Below are 23,189 nucleotides of genomic sequence, written 5' to 3' on the forward strand. Positions count from 1 at the left end.
ATATTTTATTACGATATCGCCTAGGGGGGAGGGGCTCAAGTTTCAATATTTTTAGTTTTTTGCTCATATCGCTAAAACGGTGCGTTGTAGAGAAAAAAAGTTCCATACATAATGAAAGCTCATAAAATTTCCTACAAATTTCTCCTTTACACTTTGTATCTATCTCCACTCCTTGCCTTGCTATGAGCTTTTATCTATCTTATTATACAGATTTCGAGTGTCGTTTGCCCCCCCCCCCCCCCCCCCCCTCCTAAAAATTTTCTTTCAACAAAACGATGTCACGTAGACATATTTCTCCATTTTTAAGAACAAAGTTAAAAACTACACTGAACATACGGTTTTCGAGTGTCATTTGATTAGGGGGGCTGCGCCCCCCCAACCCCTAGCGCCCCACCATGGATCTGTTACTTTAAATAACGAAATGGTGTCAAGGCGTTTGTATTGCGTCTTATTTCTCCTTTTTAGGAACAAACTAAGTCATCTATACATATACTTAATAAAATCGTAAGAGACTCAATTCTGTACATTGAATATTTTTGAAAAATAATACTTTTCTTTTTTATGAAATAAGGGGGCAAACGAGCAAACGGGTCACCTGATGGAAAGCAACTTCCGTCGCCCATGGACACTCGCAGCATCAGAAGAGCTGCAGGTGCGTTGCCGGCCTTTTAAGAGGGAATAGGGTAGGGATGGGAAGGGAAGGGAATAGGGGAGGGTAGGAAAGGGAATAGGGTAGGGGATTGGGCCTCCGGTAAACTCACTCACTCGTCGAAACACAGCGCAAGCGCTGTTTCACGCCGGTTTTCTGTGAGAACGTGGTATTTCTCCGGTCGAGCCGGCCCATTCGTGCCGAAACATGGCTCTCCCACGTATAATACTTGGGACGTGATCTACTATGCTGACGCGGACGAAGTCGCGGGCACCAGCTAGTTAAATATATTTCCGTTGTCTGGTACCCGTAACACAAGTCCATCAGGTACTTACCACGGGGCCATTTAAAAAGAATCTACGGATCTACATTCTACCTAATTTGGTCGAACTGTACCAAGAATTATTATGTTCACGATTCACGACTTACATTAACATGACATTATCCTACCAAATAACGTTCTCTGCCTATTCATTTAATGCTACTTTAGCAATGAAAAAAAAAAACATTTTTAAAATCCAATTCTGTGCTCTATCGCGATCTACGGCCCGAAGCTAAATAGATCACGATCTATAAGGTTTTAAGAACAAGTTTTATCGTCGGGAGTTTTAAGTTTTATGATATCGGCTCAGCACTGATATACGGGCGAGAGATATGAATATCTTACGTTTAATATGGGATTATTGCATTTTCATAAACTTTATTAGCTATTGAAGTTGAGAAAGATTAATGACGAACTTGACGTATGAAAATTAACGAAGATAGTCCCGTCCCTGCTGAGTCTTGCGTATGATGGCGCACTCAGAGTGGAATATTAATTACTGACATGTAATTAATTTAAAATTTTGACTGATTCATACATTATCTGTGAAACTCTGTATTAAATTGAAGGTTAATCATAATTAAATGTCTCTGAGTGCGGTAGTTAGTAATAAATCTATACTAATCAATACTTCTATACTAATTAATAATTAATAATTATTATAAAGCGGAAGAGTTTTTTTGTTTGTTTGTTTGAACGCGCTAATCTCAGGAATTACTGGTCCGATTTGAAAAATTATTTCAGTGTAAGATAGCCCATCGAGGAAGGCTATAGGCTTTATTTTATCACGCTAAGACTAATAAGAGCGAAGAAATATAGGAAAATGTGGAAAAATAGAGGGAAATTATTTGAAAGACCTTATCTCACGAACTACTTGAGCAATGTTTATGTTATTTGGCACAGATGTGAAGGATCATAGTCTATTTTTCGTGGACTAATTTATCTGCGAAATATCTAATATACGCTAGCGAAGCCGTGCGGAACGTCTAGTGTCGAAATAAATGAATCACCTATACATGGTAGAGCCATGCTTCGGCACGAATGGGCCGGCTCGGAGAAATACTACGTTCTCACAGAAAACCGGCGTGAAACAGCGCTTGCGCTGTGTTTCGCCGAGTGAGTGAGTTTACCGGAGGCCCAATCCCCATTCCCTTCCCTGTTACCCTATTCCTTCTTAAAAGGCCAGCAACGCACTTGCAGCTCTTCTGATGCTGCGAGTGCCCATGGGCGACGGAAGTTGCTTTCCATCAGGTGACCCGTTTGCTCGTTTGCCCCCTTATTTCATTAAAAAAAATCACCTAGTAAGGGACAAGATTTTTGAAAGCGGAGAGTGCTAACTTGTGTGTCCCTTTTGAGCGTGTCTCGGTTCTCGTTATCATGCAAGATTTCAGGGTCTTCCTAGTATTCACTATACCGGTATGAATTTCATTGCAATATATTGTGCTTCGTTTGTACATTATTCATATGGCGGGCGGCGCGGGCGGAGGCATTTCATATTCGCATAGCTAATGCCGATCGCCTTTGTCCACGTATTTTGGCCTACAAACTTGCCATTCAGGTTCCAATACCATAGCGAATGGAACCAAGCTTTTCTAGAATAAACTAGCTTGAACTTGGATACCTACTTTTGGGACTTAGCATGCTAAGGACTGGCATGCTAAGTCCCAAAATTATCAGTTAAAGGGTCCATTCACGGCAGTCCGCCGGCTTATGCAGGATAGTAGTAGTCTATTCTTTGTTTGCTGTTTGTTTCTTTGTTTAACTTTTCTAGTGTATTTTATGTCTGTGAAAACTTGTGTTATTTGGCCTTCCTGTGTTATTTTAAAACCATTTGTTCATCTAGCTGTAAGTTTTTCTAAATAAATAAAATAAAAGTCGCAGGCCTGTATGGCGGCCGGCCTGCGACTCCATTCACAATCTTGCATAAGCCGGCGGACTGCACGGCGGACTGCAATGCAGGATAGTCAATGGGCCACTTCAGACCAATTTTACAACGAATACCTGGCTATCATATTGTTATACCATGTAATATTGTAGATTAGTAATAATAATAACTCCCACACCGGTTTCGGTGACAGTGGCTGGTTGTACCAGGCCTAACTTTTATAGTGCCCAAGTGTGTGCGCAGTACACAAGAGCACTCTCTATTTCTTTACTCTCATAACCCAGTGGGACGGACGACCGACACGACTGGCGAGAGATCAGGCGCAGGACCGACTTTTTACATGTCCATCCGACACATGGATCATCTTACTTGTCAGATTCATCAGCCTGCTCTGTCCTAATCAAACTTCGAAATAACATGTTTCCAACGCGGGAATCGAACCCACGACCACGCTCCAAGCCACTGGACAACGGAGGCGTCAGATATTTCATATAAGTATAGACTACAGCTATATTAGTATGTTGAAAGGGTAGGGCCGTGAGTATAGTGTTCTTTGGGTACTGCAGAATAACTCGGTTCAGCTGAGTATCCAATTACTTTAAAGGATTAGCTGTAAAAATAAAACTGTCTGGAGGTAACAGTCTAATAAACTTTAACAAGTGCTGTTAAATTCACACAATGACATACACACTTTTTTCTCGTGTGGCCAATACGGTTAAGCGACAAGTTTTAAAAGCCACGAAGTTGTTCGAAGATAATAAAAGTTGGAGGCCCCCTGTGGTCGTCGCGTAATGCTGGCTAGCCTGGCTTGAATAAGGGAAGCTTGCTTTATTACGGTAATTTAGAGTTGGCACTTTTCCACACAAATGTACTAATGTGTGAACTTTTCGCAATATGAAAATGGTATTGAGTACAATCGTCTACAGTGTTGTTTTGGAGTTTTATTGTTGTTAAAGAAAACTAAGTGCAATAATACTTTAGGGTGTGTATTGGCCCCATATATAGAGTTCGCTGTGAAAGTAGCAGCGCTGAAAGAGTAACTTTTTTGCCTTTGTACGGCAAAATTCATGACACGGAGGCGTTTGCCCATACAAATAACAATAAAAAATTTTGCTCTTTCAGCACTAAGTGCTACTTTTACCGTGAACTCAATATAAAGGACGTACAGTAGGTACATAGGTATGTAATAGGCTACCCACCCTAAAGATCTGTTATCACTTAGTTTTGTTACATCTATAATATCTATGCGGAGCTGTATATCAAAACTTTTTTTTTACCCAAAATTCTTTACACATGTTGGGTCAGTAAAAAAAAAAAATTACTAGGTATACTTAAGGATTACAATTATTTTATTATACTTAATTTATAAGATTCTTTTCATACATTTAGCTAAATAAACGATCGAATAAATATTCTTGTTCAGCAACTTTTATCAGAGGCCTTTTAAATTGAACCCTAAGGGTGGGTTGCACCAACTTACTTTAGCTATAACTGTGACTTTAACTATAACTTTAACTATAACTACAAAACAAAATGTCAAATCTTTGGTTAAAGTCAAAAATGGACGCCATATTTAACCATAACCTTGAGCTCGACAAGGCTTTAAATGAACGTGGCGAAATAAGGAACCAACGCTGACATCATACAAAACGCTATTTTTGACAGTTCTCCTATACCAGCAGCGTCATCTATCAAATTCTGTGGTCAAAGTTAAGGTTAAAGTTAAAGTTAGCCTTAACTATAACCATAACTTTAACTTTAACCACGCCTCTGGTGCAACCCACCCTCAGGTTCAAAAGCCTGTCTAGACTTTGAAAAAGTTTGTCTTGAGTTTTGACATGGCGCGATTAATCTTTGAGACACGTTCACTTCATCAATTCGTTGTTTAGAGAGTAGAAACAATAATGTCACTTTGTAACCTTAGGCGACCCTTAAAGTCGAAAAAAACAGAATAACTTTAAGGGTCAGGTCTGAGGTCAACAGCGGCATTCGTAATAACAATCCAATTAGAATAATGTTGAAAAATAATAATTTTAATTTGAAATACGTACCTATATTATGATTTTATGCACTATCAGAGAAGTTGATTCCTAAGCAGATGGGGGACCTACGTAGTTTGGTCGCATTACGTCAAAGCTAGCCGACAGATCACAATTAACATTGAATTGACATGATCCGACCAAAATGACGTTGGTCTGTCAACTGCCTAGGAATCAATTTCCTCGATTAATACTTACAATGAATGCGGCCGTCTCTATGTCTGGTTGTCTTCTGTCCACATAAACCGCTGAACAGATTTTAATGAAATTCCGTATAGTGCATGTTTTCGGGAAAATACACAAGATACACTACAAGGTAGTAAAAAACTACTAACCGTCGTAAAACGTGCATGTTTTAACCTCTAGTTAAACCCAAAATTTGCTTATAAAGCGCTATATTTTTCTTGGCCTTATGTTCTTTCCTAAGACATCAGTAGGTATCTACATACTTATCGAATTTAAATAAAATCGGTTCGGTAGATTGAGCTTAAAATAGTAGACAGGCAGAAAGACAGAAATAACTTTATCTAAAAATTTAAATACTAGATGATATACGTGGGAGAGCCATGCTTCGGCACGAATGGGCCGGCTCGAGCGGAGAAAAACCACGTTCTCACAGAAAACCGGCGTGAAACAGCGCTTGCGCTGTGTTTCGCCGAGTGAGTGAGTTTACCGGAGGCCAAATACCCTATCCCTTCCCTATCCTCCCCTATTCTCTTCCCTTCCCATCCCTACCCTCCCCTGTTACCCTATTCCCTCTTAAAAGGTCGGCAACGCACCTGCAGCTCTCCTGATGCTGCGAGTGTCCATGGGCGACGGAAGTTGCTTTCCATCAGGTGACCCGTTTGCTCGTTTGCCCCCTTATTTCATAAAAAAAAAAAATGACGCCCGCAACTCCGTTGCGCCAAAATACTAATCGCGCGGGTACCGTACATTTCCCGGGATAAAAGGTATCCTATGTCCGTTCCCGGGACTGAAAGTATCTCCATACCAAAATTCAGGAAAATCGGTTAAGCGGATTGGGCATGAAGAGGCAACAAACAGACATACAGGCACACTTTCGCATTTATAATATTAGTATGGATTAGTATTATACTCACATTATATTACAACAACGTTATACAAAATAAAATATATTGTATAGGTATGACGTGTATTATCGGATTTCTATACCAGCACAATGTAAGTAATCGTCTCGGTCTTCGGCCATCGTAGCGAGAAATCGTCTCAAACTTGTCTATTGTAGTTCCGTAGCTTATTAGTTGTAGCTTACATTCCCTATATCTGTTGACAATACCAAGAAATGGAAGTAAAACGCTGAAAGTTATTTTGTCATATAAAGTATTTCGCCCTTTGTTCAAACCTAGGTACGCGACCAAGCGACTGCGAAGCGGGAGCGTCAAGTTGTCAAATGGTTTTAAAAAAGAAGTCTAGTTATGTACACTTCAAAACACATATTTGACAACTTGACGCAACTTGACGCTCCCGCTTTGCAGTCGCTTGGTCGCGTAGGTTTGAACCTCAGTTAGAAAGAACAAAGCCACAATAGACATAACAACCAGTAGTTCGACTGCAAAGAGACGGACAGGTTTCAATATCTGTCAAATTCGTCGGGTTTCACTAGGCTTATGAACGGAATGTGCCTCGCGCTGGCTGATACAATTTATTTTTATAAATATTTAAAATAAAGCTTCAAAATTGGATTCTGACAATTTTAATCGAATGTGCCAAAACACAAACAACAATACGACCAAAGAGGAACACGTCCAGCGAATATGTCATAGTTTTAAATTCGTAGGTAACAAGTTAACAACCCTAGCGACGATTTTCGTCATAATGCGTCAAATCTAAAAATTTCAACATCAGTTCTAACGGCCGTTCCCAATATTTGATCTATCTCTGGTTTTGCCCTACTAGAGATAGGAATAGCTCAAAATTGACATAAAATATATGTCTCTAATGTCTAATGTGAGCTATTCCTATCTCTAGTAGGGCAAAACCAGAGATAGATCAAATATTGGGAATGGCCGTAAGTCGGCATACTCTATAATTCTGTCTACTCTGACAAAGCATTGTCATCGCCATCTCGTCGCACAAACAATGGTCGCAGTCAATCTTGAGTTGTTATAATTTACTATTATTTATTAAAAAAATGCAGTTATCAATATAAAAAGTAGCCAGTAGCCGATTCTCAGACCTACTGAATATGCATATAAAATTTTGTAAAAATCAGTAAAGCTGTTTCACGGCCCTTCCCAATATTCAATCTATCTCTGGTTTGACATACGACCGCGACCGATCGCAGCTAACATTGAATTGACATAAAATATATGTCTCAATGAGAGCTATAGTCCTATCTCTAGTAGGGCAAAACCAGAGATAGATCAAATATTGGGAACGGCCGTAAGAGTAGTACGGTAACTAACATTGTGACATGAGATTTTATCACGAGATTTAAATGTTAGAGCGTCTGTCTGTCTGTCACCTCTTCACGTTAAAATCGGCCGAACCGATTTAGACGAAATTTGTTGTGGAGATACTTTAAGACACGGAAAAGGCCGCAATGCACCTGCAGCTCTTTTAATGTTGCGAATGTCCATGGGCGACAGTAGTTGCTTTCCATCAGGTGACCCGTTTGCTCGTTTGCTCCCTTATTTAATAAAAAAAGGACATATAATGATAATTTTTGTTGCTGCAATATGTACGGTTCCGACGCTGTAAAATAATTTAGGCGCCACGGTGTTGCAAGCATCATCCAATAGAGCAGTGGTTCTTAACCTTTTAGTCATGAATCACCGTTTTACCTAATGTTTGTCTTGCCGGGGACCACCCAGTTGGTTTACCTAAATTAAGGGCTGTTTGATAAAGAAAACAACCACAACTTTATAATTAGCAGTAATTTTTTCATTTGCCAAAAATGTAAATGTTACAGATTTTACTTTAATGTGATTTTTGTGACTGCATACTCTTTACGAGCTTCTGAATTCTCACATACTCGTATTATTAGGATGGCTTCGCGGACCACTTGGAATGCTTTCAGGGGCCACCGGTTAAGAACCACTGCAATAGAGTAAAGCATTTCTCAGCAACATTTAGCTCTCTTATGTGTCCCTACAAAATGCGACAAAAATTATATTTGCCCTTTTAAGCTATGATGTAAAGGGTTCGGCAGTCCGGTGGGAAATTCTGTATGTATGCAATACAATGAAGCCCTTAGGACGAGTTGACTAGTGACCCTAATATTTTATAAACAGTCATGTTCAATGTCAGCCTGATAAGAATATAGTTATCTCACTCTTTATTTGTGTAGAATAATAAGTAAAGTACTATTACTAGACTATTTTTTTTAATTAAAAAGGGGTAAGTAGTAAATAATATAGATAATAGATATACATAAATGTTTTAAATTAAACTGTTATTGTAAAAATACTTATTTTATTTTCTTAAAATAAATTAAAATTTAAATGCAGATAACTCACTATCGTGGATATTATAATCACATTCATTATACATCTTGACTATAAGACGTTAATTGAAACTAAACTAAACAATTTCGATACATAAAATTGTTGCCATATCTAAGCATTTTACGTCAAAAATCTTACGAAGAAACTCACGCCCTCAAGTTCAACTCTTTACGGCCAAGCCAAGTATTACATTAAATATCTTAATTATATTATTAATCAGTTCATTTTAAAGACATATTTACGGTTTAAGACTTTATTTCTCACAAAATAATTTACAAATTATTATACACGGCGAGAAACACGTGTTACAAAAATAAATTGAGTGAAACAATTGGCAAACACTTCCTAAGTATAGACAATTACATTTTTTGTCTTTACATGTTCTCACAAAACATTACATTTATCATCACTATTTCAAGATTATACATCATACATTCTCTGGAAAACAAACATTACAAATTTTATCATTCATCATTATTTCAAAATTATACATCATACATTTTCTGAAAAACAAACATTACATTTATCATTCATCACTATTTTAGAATTATACATCATACATTCTCTGGAAAAACATTTTATTATATTTTTTTTATTTTTTATATATAGGATCATAGAATTTAATTTTCTATACCACACACTGTATAGTCAAAACCGGGAGTTGAAACAAAACTTCATTGTGATATATTCACGTCTCATGCCTCTGCCTATAATACTATAGTCAGAGCTACATCAGTATTCAGCTGGAAAGTGTATAGGCGTACCGTCTCCGAGTCTCCCCGCTACGGAGCTAATCATTTCCGGTGTTGCCTTCCTCAAGTCGTACGCCCAGCCGATTTTGTGGAACATATCTATGAATTTGGTGCCGAAATTGAACGTGTCGAAGTGTTCCGCCGCTTTGTAGTCGAAGGGGAACACGTGGTGGTAGTTATGCCAGCCCTCCCCCAACGTGCAGGTTGCGACGAAGCGGTTTTCAGCTGGTATTATGTCCCTGAAAATGATTGTGTGAATGTAACGAGGCCGACAAAGAACATAATATAATCACGGTGCGTGCGTAAAAACCCTGGTTATTAGTTAGTGTTGATTTGCAATAAAGTTTTGACCAAACGAGCGTTAAATTTTCGAATCCGAGTCGAACGGCAGTGTGACGTAAGCCCCAAACATAACACAAAATAGTTGGACATTGAATTCATTTAAGGAAAATGAATTTCACAGGAAAAATGAATTTATTTGAGAAAGAGTTAAGCACTTTTATCATTTAAAAGAAACTTTGATGCTCTACTTTATGTTTTGGCTTTAAATACAACCATCTCTACTTCTAAGCTCATTCATACTGATATTATAAATGCGAAAGTGTGTATATCTGTCTGTCTGTCTGTCTGTCTGTTACCTCTTCACTCCCAAACCCTAGAACCGATTTTGCTGAAATTTGGTATGGTCGATACTTTAAGTCCCGAGAAAGGACATAGGATACTTTTATCCTGAAAAAATGTACGGTTCCCGTACGATTAACGAATTTTGGCGCAACGGAGCTGCGGGCGTCATCTAGTTAGTAGTATTTTACTCTAAAATTATTACATTGATGCTAAGTCTTAATCATAGCGCTGATCACTTACTTATTATAAGGCCTGTTTCCATACGCATGAGCTAAGCTATTAACAGTCAGCTCGCTATGGAACATGCTCAGGAACCGTAGGAACCATTGCCAGGCTATAGCGCACCTCCAGTCTTCGCCCCAGCAGCACACACTGATGGTTAGAGGCAGGATATAGCAGAAAAGTAGCTTGAAGTATGTGAAATACCTGCAAGAAGAAATAGTAGACGTGTTAAACAAAACTGAAAGTATTTGGTAATTTCCCCTCATTAAGTTCTTATCACGTTAGTTATAAGAAAACCTTAGTCAAAATCGGTACATTTGATTACGTGCTACAGTACTACGTATCGACCAGAGAGATATCATATACCTAATAGCACATATAAAAATAGAAAAATGGAGCTTCCTTCTAACATCTTGATTAACATTTTGGGGCGAGGTCAAAAAATCATGTGTTTTAGCTTGCTTTATGTAGAGCAAGTTATGTACTGTCATACTGTCTAATGTCTTCTGAATGTTTACAACTGTTATCCAACTATCCGTGTGCTAGTTCAAATATATAATCAATTTAACTAATGTCGAATATATAAACATCGTCTAGTAAATCAATGCAAGACCATCACATATTGACTATCAAAAATATTCTCTACGGTTCATTTCTCAAGTGTCAAATTTAAGAGAATTTATAGTGGGTTTATACATCTAATAAATATTCCATAAGCTCGACACAGGCTGGAATGCTGGGCACATTGTGACGGACTTGATGTATGTTTCAATTTTGAAAGAGTTGAATTGAAAAAGCGTTTGAAAAATAAATTAAACTGTATATTTGGACAACTTGATTTTAGCTTTTTAAGCATCATCATCATGATCCGCCTTTTCACTGTGGTCGACAAGCCTGCTGATGCGTCTTTTTTAAATTAACAGGTGCAGATAAAGTCTGTTTAAAATAACCCCACAAAATAACGTAGGTCTGCCATCTACTTATGATTTTTCCTTTGACGGTACTATCTTAGAAGTTGACTCATAGGCAAATGGCGGACCTACAATGCTTGGTCGAGTTATGTCAAACATGGTCAAACCCAGCCGACAGGCGACAGCTCACGACTTACCATAAAGTTAATATAGGTATATTAACTTTATGGTAAGTCGTGAGCTGTCTTGTCTGCACTTCGGCTGGCCAGTGTCGAGTAAATGACGGCAAATGAAAAAAATCGATGTATAGTCGATTTTGTAATTTGCCGCCTTTTTCAAGTCTCATCTTTCGCTAGCTAGACTCTAGCTTCTTTGACATCTGAAAATATTAGAATCTGTGGTAGGATTACCATTGATATATTGGTTGCTATGGTTCTTGTCTTTGTCCACTGAAACTCGAGTCGTTGGGTAGCGCCCATAAAGTTAATATACTTAGCGGAATAGAGAAAGAAAGGCCTGAGCAAGAGAGATGTCACTATCAGTAACACTGCGTGGTAAAAAGAGACGTATGATACATGACCGCAGCACTCTTTTTTTGACGTCCAGTCGGCACGTGCCGCACGTTGACAATTTAATCTCATTGAAATCATGTTCAATCATGCTTGGGGAAGTATATACGTACACATATTTTTCACACAGATAAAAACCAATTTCGGTTTCGTTTGACAGCTCGAAATTGTTGCTCTATTCTGCTAGGTACATTAACTTTATGCGACTTACATTGTATTGACATAATCCGACTTAATGACGTGCGTCCGTCAACTACCTATGATTTAATTTCTTCGATGGCACATGGGAATTAGGATGTCTCGAAAGTAAAAGAATAGCTTACTTGTTATAAAATCTCAATATGGGATCCTCTTTAATATCGCTCATGTCCATCTGTTTACCCCGAAACAGTACCTGCTCATTTTTCTTCAGCATCAGCCAGCCTGAAACAAAATCATAATATTATATTAATCTCAGTTACACAGTTCTCATTTGGCATAATCCTTGGCAGGGCCGAACCGTGAGCTTACGAGGCCCTGGACTGAAACTACTTAGGGCCACAACATTTTAACTGTCAATTCGTAGTACCAACACCTAAATTGTATAAAAAACATTGATCGTAGGATTCTCATACCAACAAAAATTGTATACAATTATGAATTCATTCGCATTATAGTCTATTTTTGACTTGACTTAGCTGGGGGGCGGAGGCCCTTGAACTCATGGGGCCCTGGGCTTAAGAACAAATAGCCATATTATGGTAGAGCCGGCCCTGAATTCCTTGGAGTCTGAAGCTAGCACAAAGCAGCTAGTATTTTTAACATAGCTCGTATTTTTCACATAGCTCCTAGACTAGAAATGTCAATGACCGCTGGTGCCACCTAAAATTGTCCTGCCCCTAGTTCTGTTACACTCTGTATTATAGACAAAATCGGAAATGTTGTAACTTATAACTATGAGTGATAATATGAGTAATGAGTACCTATGTGTGAGAAGAACAGCCCTCGATTAGCGTTGTGTGGGTCCGCATCTGTGTCGCTGTACTTGTGGTGTACGCGGTGGTCTCGCACCCATTGTTCTAGAGAGTTCTGGAAAAATTACGACTTAGCTTAGCATTATGACAAGACCTAGGGACTCTATGGTATTTGCGAAGAAAATGCGGGATCATAGTGAGTCCTGATTGGAGATGATTGGAGATTTCTAAACAGCAGTATGAATTTATAGCTACATTATATGGCGCACATATAGGGGTGGCGCACTTTGCCACACTAATGCCAGAAATATGGCAGCGTTGACTAGTAAAATAGCCGCTGGTATTTCATATTTAAAAAGTAGTAACTCAGAAAAGTTTCACTTAAAATTAATAATGTAATTTAAAAATTTCCTCCTAAATCCTAAACTTTTAATTATTACAAGTATGTTTCATAACTCGAATTGCATTTGTCAGACATTGACCACAGATAATTCCAGAGGAGGGAATTATTATTGTTAGTAATTTATTGATATATTTTATTATTAAAAATTAAACATTCAATTCTAAACGTCGACTACAATGACTCTATAACAATCCCCTACCCTTTTCCATTCCCTACCCTGCCATATTTCTTCCCTACTCTCCCATATTCCCTTCCCTCCCCTATTACCCTATTTCCTCTTAAAAGGCCGGCAACGCACCTGCAGCTCTTCTGATGCTGCGAGTGTCCATGGGCGACGGAAGTTGCTTTCCATCAGGTGACCCGCTTGCTCGTTTGCCCCCTTACTACATCAAAAAAAAAAACAAAATATATATAGTATCTTATTCAGCATAAGTAGGACTCCTACTTAAAAAGCGATACAAAATAAAACGTTTTTCAGCCGACAGCTGTTACGTTCGAGTGTAAAATAATGGCTGATGATTTTTCCATGTCAATTGTATAATTAATCTCTGCATGTCATTGTATCTTCGCCAGCCACGGCAGCATTTATTGCATTTTTCCGTTTATTTACAAATAGCTTTTACCCGCGGCTTCGCTCGCGTTAAAACGTATTATTATAATATTATAGCTGTTGCCCGCGACTTCGTCCGCATTAACACGGATAATTTTTTGGCGACGGAAAAGTCCCCTGCATATTGATCAAAGGTCACTCGTAAACTGTATGTTTAGTACGGACTGAGGCTAAAATCCCCGCATATTAATGAAATGACACTCGATAATTGTATGTTAAGTGAAGGTTGGAATAAATTATTGAGTTTTGATTAAGATCTTTGATTCTAAAAAGGAGAATTAAAACTCAAAACTAACGACGCGACATCATTTTGGTGTAAGCAGACATCCCAGCAGGGGGGGGGGTTTGGGGGGGCTCCGCCCCCCAAGTACAAACTGTGGCTTAAGTCCCCACATATTATTCAAATGAAAGCCGAAAAGTGTATGTTTAGTTTTGGTTGTATTAATAACTTTGTTCTTAAAAGGGAAAATTAAAAGTCAACACTAACGACGTGACACCATTCTGATGTCAGCAGAAATTCCAAGTTGTGGGGGGGGGGGGTTTGGGGGGGCTGCGCCCCCCCCCCCCCCCCCAAGTACGGACTGACGTCAAAGCTCTCCGCATATTAATCAAATGACAGCCGACAAGTGTATGTTTAGTTTTGGTTGTATTGATAACTTTGTTCTTAATAGGGAAAATTAAAAGTCAACACTAACGACGTGACACCATTCTGATGTCAGCAGAAATCCCAAGTTGTGGGGGGGGGGGGGTTCCCGGGGGCGCAGCCCGCCTAAGTACGGACCGACGTCAAAGTCCTCCGCATATTAATCAAATGACAGCCGAAAAGTATTTGTTAAGTTTTGGTTGGCTTAATAACTTTGTTCTTAAAAGGGTAAATTAAAACTCAACACTTACGACGCGACATCATTATGCTGTAAGCAGATATCCCAGGAGGCGCAGCCCCCCCAAGTATGAACTGTGCCCAAAGTCCCCCGCATATTATTCAATTGACAGCCGAAAAGTGTATGTTTAGTTTTGGTTGTATAATAACAGCTTTGTTCTTAAAAGGGAAAATTAAAACTTAACACTAACGACGCGACAGCATTTTGATGTAAGCAACATTTCCAGGAGGTAGGGGGCGCAGCCCCCCCAATTACGGGCCGAGGGCAAAGTCCCACATATTAATAAAATGACACTCGAAAACTTTGTTTAGTTAAGGTTGGAATAAATTCACTTTTAATTAATAACTTTTTTCCTAAAAAGGAAAATTAAAACTCAACACTAACGTCGCGAAACCACTTTGGTGTAAGCAACAATCACAGGGGGAGTTTGGGGCGCAGCCCCCCAAATATGGCCGAGGGCAAAGTCCCCTGCAAAGTCACCCGGGCGCGCGTTTAAGATAGAAGCTTATAGCAAGAGGCAGCGATTGGAGATTTATACAAAGTGTAAAAGACAATTTTGCTGTAAATTTTATGGACTTTCATTATGTTGAAGACACTTTTTCAATACGAAATGAGTAAAAAACTAAAAAAAATGGAACTTGCCCTGCACTAGGTGATAGCGTTTTAATAATATGGAGCCTATGTGCTGACCCGACCCCTTAGTAATATTCAAAATTTGAAGTAAATCTTTTTGAGTTTATCTCGGACATAATATATACAGACAAAAAGACGAAAATTATGAAAACTACATTTTTGGCTTCCATTATATCGATTGTAGATCAGGTCCCAAGTATTTTTTTTTTTAATATTCTATGTGCAGAATTGACTCTCGTATGTTTTTATAATTATGTCACGTATATATGAAATTTGGTTTGGAGATATTTTGAGTACCTTAAAACTTATGGTTTGCGCGAAATCTATACAATCGATTGTAATATAAAATCTTACAATCGAATACAATCGATTGTATAGTTTTCGCGCAAACCATAAGGTTTCAAGGACTTAAGGTACTCAAAGTGTCTCCATACCAAATTTCATTAAAATCGATTGAATAGTTTACGCGCTAATCACAAAAGTTTATTGTGCGGGAAACGTATCATTTTCCGGGGCAAAAAGTATCCCTTGACCTTTCTTATGTTTCAAAGTATCTCCATACCAAATTTCATCAAAATCAATTGAATAGTTAACGCGAAAATCATAAAAGTTTATTGTGCGGAAACCGTACATTTTTCTGGGACAAAAAGTATTTTATGTCCTTTCTCGGGATTCAAAGTATCTACAAACTCATCAAATCCATTGAATAGTTGACGCGCAAATCATAAAAGTTTATTGTATGGAAACCGTACATTTTTGCGGGACAAAAGTATCCTACGTCCTTTCTCGGAACTCAAAGTATCTTCATACCAAATTTCATACAAAATTTTTTCGGGCGAAAAGTATGCTATGTCCTTTCTCGGTACTCAAAGTATTTCCATACCAAATTTCATTAAAATCGATTGAATAGTTTACGCGCAAATCATAAAAGTTTATTGTGCGGAAACCGTACATTTTTTCGGGACAAAAAATATCCTATGTGCTTTCTCGGTACTCAATGTATCTCTATACTAAATTTCATCCAAATCAATTGAATAGTTAACGTGTAAATCATAAAAGTTTTTTGTGCGGGAACCGTACATTTTTCCGGGGCAAAAAGTATCCCTTGTCGTTTTTTATGTCTTAAAATATCTCCATACCAAATTTCATCGAAATCGATTGAATAGTTTACTTGCAAATCATAAAAGTTTACTGTGCGGAAACCGTACATTTTTTCGGGACAAAAAGTATTCTATGTCCTTTCTCGGGACTCAAAGTATTTCCATACCAAATTTTTGCGAAATCGGTTCAGCGGTTTTGGCATGAAGAGGTAACAGACAGATAGACAGACAGACACACTTTCGCATTTATAATATTAGTCTGGATATGAATTCGTTTCACACATTTGTAGAGAAATTCGGACATATTTTTCTTAATTAGAGACGCAACTGTGCAATGTGCATTAAATTGGTTCAAAAATATTAATGCTGGTTAGATAAATTATTATTATTATCCATAATATTATAAACAGTAAACTAGATAACTCCCGCAACTCCACCGCGCCAAAATTCGTTTACCGCGCGGGAATCGTACATTTTTCCGGTATAAAAGTATTTTCCGGTATAAAGCCTTTCCCTGGACTAGTACTGACTGAAGTATTTCCATGAAAAATCGGTAAAGAGGTAACAGACAGACAGACACACTTTCGCATTTATAGTATTAGTATGGACGCTACGAATAATAAAAACTAAGGAAACGTAACTCCCATACTTAAACCGTTTTGAATTTGGTTCCTTTTCGCACACTAAATATGACAATAGCAACGAAACACTAACACTCGCGAAATAAAGCCGTTGACATTAATTGTCACTTCTATATTTACACGAAATTGTGTACCGAATACATATTATGCATAAAGTATGCATGTATTCGGGTCACATTTTGGAGACTCGTGGACAAATTTTTTGACACAGGTACTCTTCCTTAGTTTTTATTATTCGTAGTATGGACGACACTAGCTACATTATAATCTAACGTTATTCACAATTTAACAATTCACTAACCTGTCCAGCGCTGGCGTAGCACATAAGCAGGAACAGCTTGAGGGGGGTTTTCGCTTTATAAGCTCTATGTGTCCACAGCCGGTGTGCCCCACCCGTTATTCCGAACCCCGTCGCCACGTACATTATTACAGCTGAAATTAGGGGTTAGGGGTTAAAGTTAGGGGTTAAAACGGAGCTGCAGTTTTAGGGTTAAATTGTTAGGTGTGTAGGTGTACTTGAAGAAAATATTTCAGTTCAAAAAAGGGGTGTGGCATAGAGACAAAATGAAATGTTCGAAATTTGTTCAGAGAATGCTCCTAGATATTATGTTCTAAATAAATAATAATGAACTCAAAATAAAAAAAAAAACGTATGTTTTATATAATATAGGATATTATCTTCGTATATATAAAAAAATATCCACAGCCGAATATATAACCTCCTCGTTTTTTGGAAGTCGGTTAAAAAAGGATTTTCAATTATGTTAGTAACGCTGAAATTAGAAAACGGCTGAACGGATTGGGCTTATTTTATAGTCTTAAAATATTCGTAGAAGTCCAGGGAAGGTTTTAAAGTGACACGAAGTTCACCGGGACAGCTAGTATATAATAAAGTAAATAACCTGTGGTGGATGTTGTAAAGTAATAAAATACGCTTGTAACGCGACTAAACTTCTGTAAATCTTATATAAAATGTTAATAATTATGTAAATAAGTAAGATTAGCCCTAGAACCGTACCCTGGGGTACAAATTAAAAAATTAACAAAAATTTTATATTTTTTTTACTGTTCGACGGTTTGTTTCGCGCGTCCGTGTATTTACGGGGTGATGCGCTGATACCTCAGTCGGGCGAAGTTCTTGCTTGCAAGTGGAAGCGGTACATTGCTTGTTGGGTACTGCAGTACCCCAGGGTACTTTAAACGTAAGTGTTATTGTTTGAACATTTTCATCGTTTTGCTGTTTTTTTTTTGTTATTTGTGGGCATGAATTTGATGAAACCGACATAAAATTTATCGAGATCGGTCAATTGGTTTTTCTATTGTGAGTTTATTTATTTTTGATGGAATTATAGGATTGTTTGCACACACCTAACTTATTTCCTTTTTTCCAGATAGCGTCTAGAAGTAATTTGAGTGAAAATTAAATAGAGAATATTCTTCTGGAATCGGAAGATGGTGAAGATCTGTTTTTAGGTGAGGCATCTGATGAAGAGCTGGATAAAGTTATCCAAGATTTTCACGATGACATAATTTTTTCTCAGAGTCCTCACTCTTTAGAAGTAGAGTCACCTCCTGATTCAGACGAAGAAATAGAAGATAAGTATCTTTGCAGTTCAGTTCTAATGCGTAACCAGTCACTGTCCTCAGCGTTCCAGATATTTTACGTGGTAGAGGTAAAAAAAACAGAAAAGCGGCGAAAAATGTGTATGGCATGGATAGCTTTGTCATACTTACAGTGTGTCGCGCAAAACTCGCCGCTGGAGCCTCTGTGTGTTCTATGGAATACTAAATATTGTGGGGATCAATTCTATGATACTGTTACATTCTATTCAGATGCTGCTAATAAGCAATTTTTCAGGAATAGGCGCACTTGCCTGAAGACTCTCGCTTTGATCTCATAAAACCGCACCTAGAAGACAGATTTTAATACCGAACTTTGCCAACGTCCCTACAAATAAGTATTGGTGATATACTGGGGAAAAAACGACCAACGCCTTCTATAGCTTCTCCTAATTTCAAATCTGTAGTGCTAGCACGGCGACCAGCGGAAATGCGAAAGTATGGACAAACTGTGGAAATAAACCTAAGGTGGCGTTCCGATCTTTTTTCGTTCCGAAAAATTTAATTAAAATGCCACTTTATGACACACTATAGTATATGTCATAATGTAGGATATTATTTGAATTTTTAGAACTATAGTCTGTCATAAAGTGGCTTTTTAATTGAATTATTCGGAACTAAAAAAGATCGGAACGGCACCTTAGGTTTATTTCCACAGTTTGTCCATACTTTCGCATTTCCGATGGTCGCCGTGCTAGCACTACTGGAAGGTGTTTTTTCTTCCCGAGGTCCAAAGACCGCAAATCACGTACGCAATGTGAGACGTGCAAAACTTTTATTTGTACTGTTCACCAGAACAAAATATGCAAAAATTGTTTTATAGTATTTAATTAATGCGATTTAATTATGTTTAGAAAGACTGAGGTTATTGTTAAAAAGTCTATGTAAGTTGATTTAATAAAAAAATCTTTAACATCTTTTTAAAAATGTGTTTCTATTGTTGGGGTGCACTAGTACCCCAGGGTACAGTTAGATAAAGTTTAAGATGGGTACGGTTCTAGGGTTAAGATTATAAAAAAGTGTATTTTTTGAAACAAATAAAGTATACTCGTAAAAGAATATTACATAATATGTGCATTAGTCTAACTCTAGTTACAGTGTAACAACCTTTCTAAAATGTCGCTGAAAATTAATTTCAGTAAAAAATCTCAGTGCGCAGTACCAGGAACATAACTTTTTCGTTTCCCAATGTGCTTCATAAACTTGTCCTGTTAATGGATTTGTTTGATTTTTTCCCTCCCTCTTGTTCTGATGTTCTTTTGGGAAAACTTCGTAACAAAATTATTCTATGCTCTACTTCGTTAATATTATTGCGAAAAATGTCCGTATCTCAGTAATGGAAATTAGACTGACTTTGATTTCCGTCACGACTCTTGAGTCGTGACTCATGAGTCATTAGAGCCATGATGTTTCTCTACCCACTATATTTTTTAATGCGATTATTAAAAATATTATATACCTAGTTAGAGCGTCCGTGGCCTAACGGTTCGCACTACTAGAGGGTGCAGGTTCGAACCCGGGTGGAGGCGTGTACCTATGAGACATTTTTTGATCTCAAGTACATAATACGGACGCTCGTACGGTGAAGGAAAACATCGTGAGGAAACCCGCACATAGTTGGTCCCAGACGTATTGACTAGTTCTTTCCTCTGGACTAGGCCGACTATGTTACGAGAATGCCGTATGCGCTTGGGCAACCATACGGACATTTTAAAATCTTGTCCCAGGCACTACAGTATTTGAGGAGTGGTTACTTCGCTCTGAAAAATACTGTATAAATCATCATTTTTTTTTATGAAATAAGGGGGCAAACGAGCAAACGGGTCACCTGATGGAAAGCAACTTCCGTCGCCCATGGACACTCACAGCATCAGAAGAGCTGCAAGTGCGTTGCCGGCCTTTTAAGAGGGAATAGGGTAATAGGGGAGGGTAGGGAAGGGAAGGGAAAAGCTGAGGGTAGGGAAGAAAATAGGGTAGGGGTTAGGGGATTGGGCCTCCGGTAAACTCACTCACTCGGCGAAACACAGCGCAAGCGCTGTTTCACGCCGGTTTTCTGTGAGAACGTGGTATTTATCCGGTCGAGCCGGCCCATTCGTGCCGAAGCATGGCTCTCCCACGTATAAATCATCAATCACAACGGATGTAAATGCCTAGTTTTTTTATACCTAGTTATAATGATTGTTACCTCTGCCTCTAGTTCCTACTAGAGCATATAGCAGCAAAAACTAAATTGAAAAGTAGAAAAATGTATTATGATTAATTAAAATAATTTGCAATTGAAATACTTAACAAAATTTAGGATATTATATATAAATGTTATCATTATTGTAGTCGCTAATGACCTTGGCTGTTGAAAAGCGACTTAAAAAAATAAAAATTGCAATTTTTAATATTAAAAAACATGACATCGTAATTCTTTATTGAAGTCGAGTTTTTATAATAATATTATGACACAAAACAGGATGAATACTAAAAATTACCAATAATTTTAAATCATAATACATTTTTTTTACTTTTCAATTTAGTTTTTGCTTCTATTGGAATTTTAACACTTCCATCGTGGGAATCGCAGACACAATAGATTTTCAATTGCTATGAGACAGCCGGCTGCCGCTTGGGGATTGATGGGTCAAGTTATGAATTATGATATTTTATGATATAGTACCAAATAAACTGTACTGTATAGTGTATATGCATGGTATTTATATGTAAGTATTAATTCATAATCCTTCCACCCAATCTATGTCGAAAGTCACATCATCCTTTTACCCATCAACTATAATCTTTACTGAATTTCACATTTCTCCGCACGCATGATACACGAAAACCGCTTTCTCAATTTGCACAATTTCACATTAAAAAAACTTTAAATATTTACCGAACACAACAGTCTGCCATTTCACCGGGAAAGTATAGTTTAGACACCAATATACACCGACTATATGATACACTATTATAGCGATCGCGCTTGTCCATTTCACCTCATTCTTGAATCCGAGTGACTTTTCGAATAATCGAATCGCCTCGTTCAGTATCGTGATCGGTGTGATCTCAGTCATTATGACTAGAGAAACAATGGGCGCGTCGGTTTTAAATGTCTAGTTTCGTAAGTTAGGAAATTTTAGGGTACCACTAGATAGATTTGCGCGACACAAATCTGTAAATATTTGTGTCGCGCAAATCTATAAGATCGATATGCAAAACTGAAGGCATTCGACATCGTGGAATACGTATGAAGTAAAAGTATGCCATAAATCTACCCATAAATTCTACTCCATTCTATTGAATTTTTCTCCCAGCTTCAAGCAAAGTATAGTACCTAAGTATTTAGATTAGGTAGACTCATGGTAGACTATCATTTATAATAATAATTAGCTATTTGACCAAGCTTTGCTCGGTATTCGATTAAACACGAATCGATTTATCGCCCCCGAAACCCATATATGTATTATACTAAATTTCATGAAAATCGTTGGAGCCGATTCCGAGATTCCAATTATATACAAGAATTGCTCGTTTAAAGATATAAGATAATAAGATCTTAAGTATCTAGTTATATTAATCAATCAGAAGACTATTATCATACCTCCTATAATTATTAAGATGTAATACCAAGAAGGATATAATATAATGCCTTCTCAATTTTCCAAAGTGCTAATCTTTGGTAAGGTGAGGTTACACCTTTAAAAGTGTACTGGATATAAATCTTATTATTAAAGCATTAAAGTTCAAAACCGTATGTCATTCTGCCGTCATTTGAGCGTATAACTTTGATAGATGATGCGAGTGTAGCTGAATGGTGTTCTCATTTTAAAATTGCTTGTTCCACGGAACCGATCATCAATTTTTAAATATTGCCAATTTTATTATTGCTTTTTTTTAAATCCCCTATTTAGGTCAAACCGCACTAGTTTGGGAAAACACGTGCGCGGTACGCTCTGAATTCGCGCTGAATCAGCGTGTTTTTCCAAACGCTACAGCTGAACACGCGCAAAACACTGCACTCGCACGTCTTAACGCACTCCAAGAGCTAGTTGCGTCGACGCAGCGCTGCCGTTTGACACATAGCCAGCCACACGGGCTCTGCGCCATCGTAGCGTTATTGCGAAGCAGTGTTAACGTCAACACCCCCTCCCGCTTCGTCTCGGGGGCTGCTGTCCCTCATGTGTGCGTTGCGACGATGCAGCGCGGAACACCTTGGTTATTTGTATAAAAAACAACGCAACGGCACCGCTGCGTCGACGTAAAGCTGACGCAACGCGTTGTGTGGACAGGTTCTAAGGGTCAATTCAGACCGCAACGTGAAACGTAGATGCATTTCTAGATTTGTATAGATTTGACAGATTCGCTAGATGTCTCACGCAATTTAAATCTGTCAATTCAGTATTTTAGAAATGCATCTACGCGTCACGTTGCCGTTTGAATTGACCCTGAAGCGCTGAACCGATTTTGATGTTATGAAGATACTTTGATACATTTTATCCCGGATAAATGTACGGTTCCTACGTGATAAATGAATTTCTGCGCAACGGAGTTCGGGGCTTAAATGTTTGCTAAAATAATAATAATTTATTTATGAAAATGAAAAATCTAAATGCATTTATGGTGTGGCAATTTATTCTTCTTTAATATTATGATTATTTATTTGTATTTCTTAAAATAAGCAGAACCCACTTTTGTAAAATGAATATAGGTCACATTATCATATCTATTGTAGTCAATAAAGTAAGAAAAGTGGTTAAGACATTCAGTTGAATGGCATCAACATGACGTTATTATTGTTTATATCACAACAAAAAACAGTAATTATACACGACCCAATTATTGTTGTTTTATTTACATGCAATTTGGTTGTGATACTTCAATATAAAATTCAGTGAGTCAAAATATTTAATATATTAAAATTTT

General features: G+C 37.8%; 1 protein-coding gene across 1 annotated transcript; it reads right to left on the reverse strand.

Moving 5' to 3' along the window:
• Window positions 1–9,023: 9,023 nt before the first annotated feature.
• On the reverse strand, window positions 9,024–21,307 carry LOC121734155 (acyl-CoA Delta(11) desaturase-like). Its single transcript, XM_042124594.1, has 6 exons — window positions 21,160–21,307; window positions 16,963–17,093; window positions 12,403–12,508; window positions 11,764–11,863; window positions 9,979–10,164; window positions 9,024–9,353 (listed from the first exon to the last, which is right to left on the reverse strand). Exons 2-6 carry the CDS (start codon window positions 17,083–17,085, stop codon window positions 9,095–9,097), a joined length of 774 nt encoding a protein of 257 aa, XP_041980528.1. The 5' UTR covers window positions 17,086–17,093; window positions 21,160–21,307; the 3' UTR covers window positions 9,024–9,094.
• Between the last annotated feature and the right edge of the window lie 1,882 nt (window positions 21,308–23,189).

Source organism: Aricia agestis, chromosome 15, assembly GCF_905147365.1.
Source record: "Aricia agestis chromosome 15, ilAriAges1.1, whole genome shotgun sequence".
In the NCBI taxonomy this organism is placed as follows: Eukaryota; Metazoa; Arthropoda; class Insecta; order Lepidoptera; family Lycaenidae; genus Aricia; species Aricia agestis.

Bases quoted from the DNA above. Each gene is read 5' to 3' on its own strand.
- LOC121734155 (XM_042124594.1), bottom strand. From the start codon at position 17,085: ATGTACGTGGCGACGGGGTTCGGAATAACGGGTGGGGCACACCGGCTG. The intron at 12,509-16,962 runs GTTAGTGAATTG...TAATTTTTCCAG, and splicing joins GCTACGCCAGCGCTGGACAG to AACTCTCTAGAACAATGGGT. The intron at 9,354-9,978 runs GTAAGTGATCAG...AATCATTTTCAG, and splicing joins GGAAACAGGCCTTATAATAA to GGACATAATACCAGCTGAAA.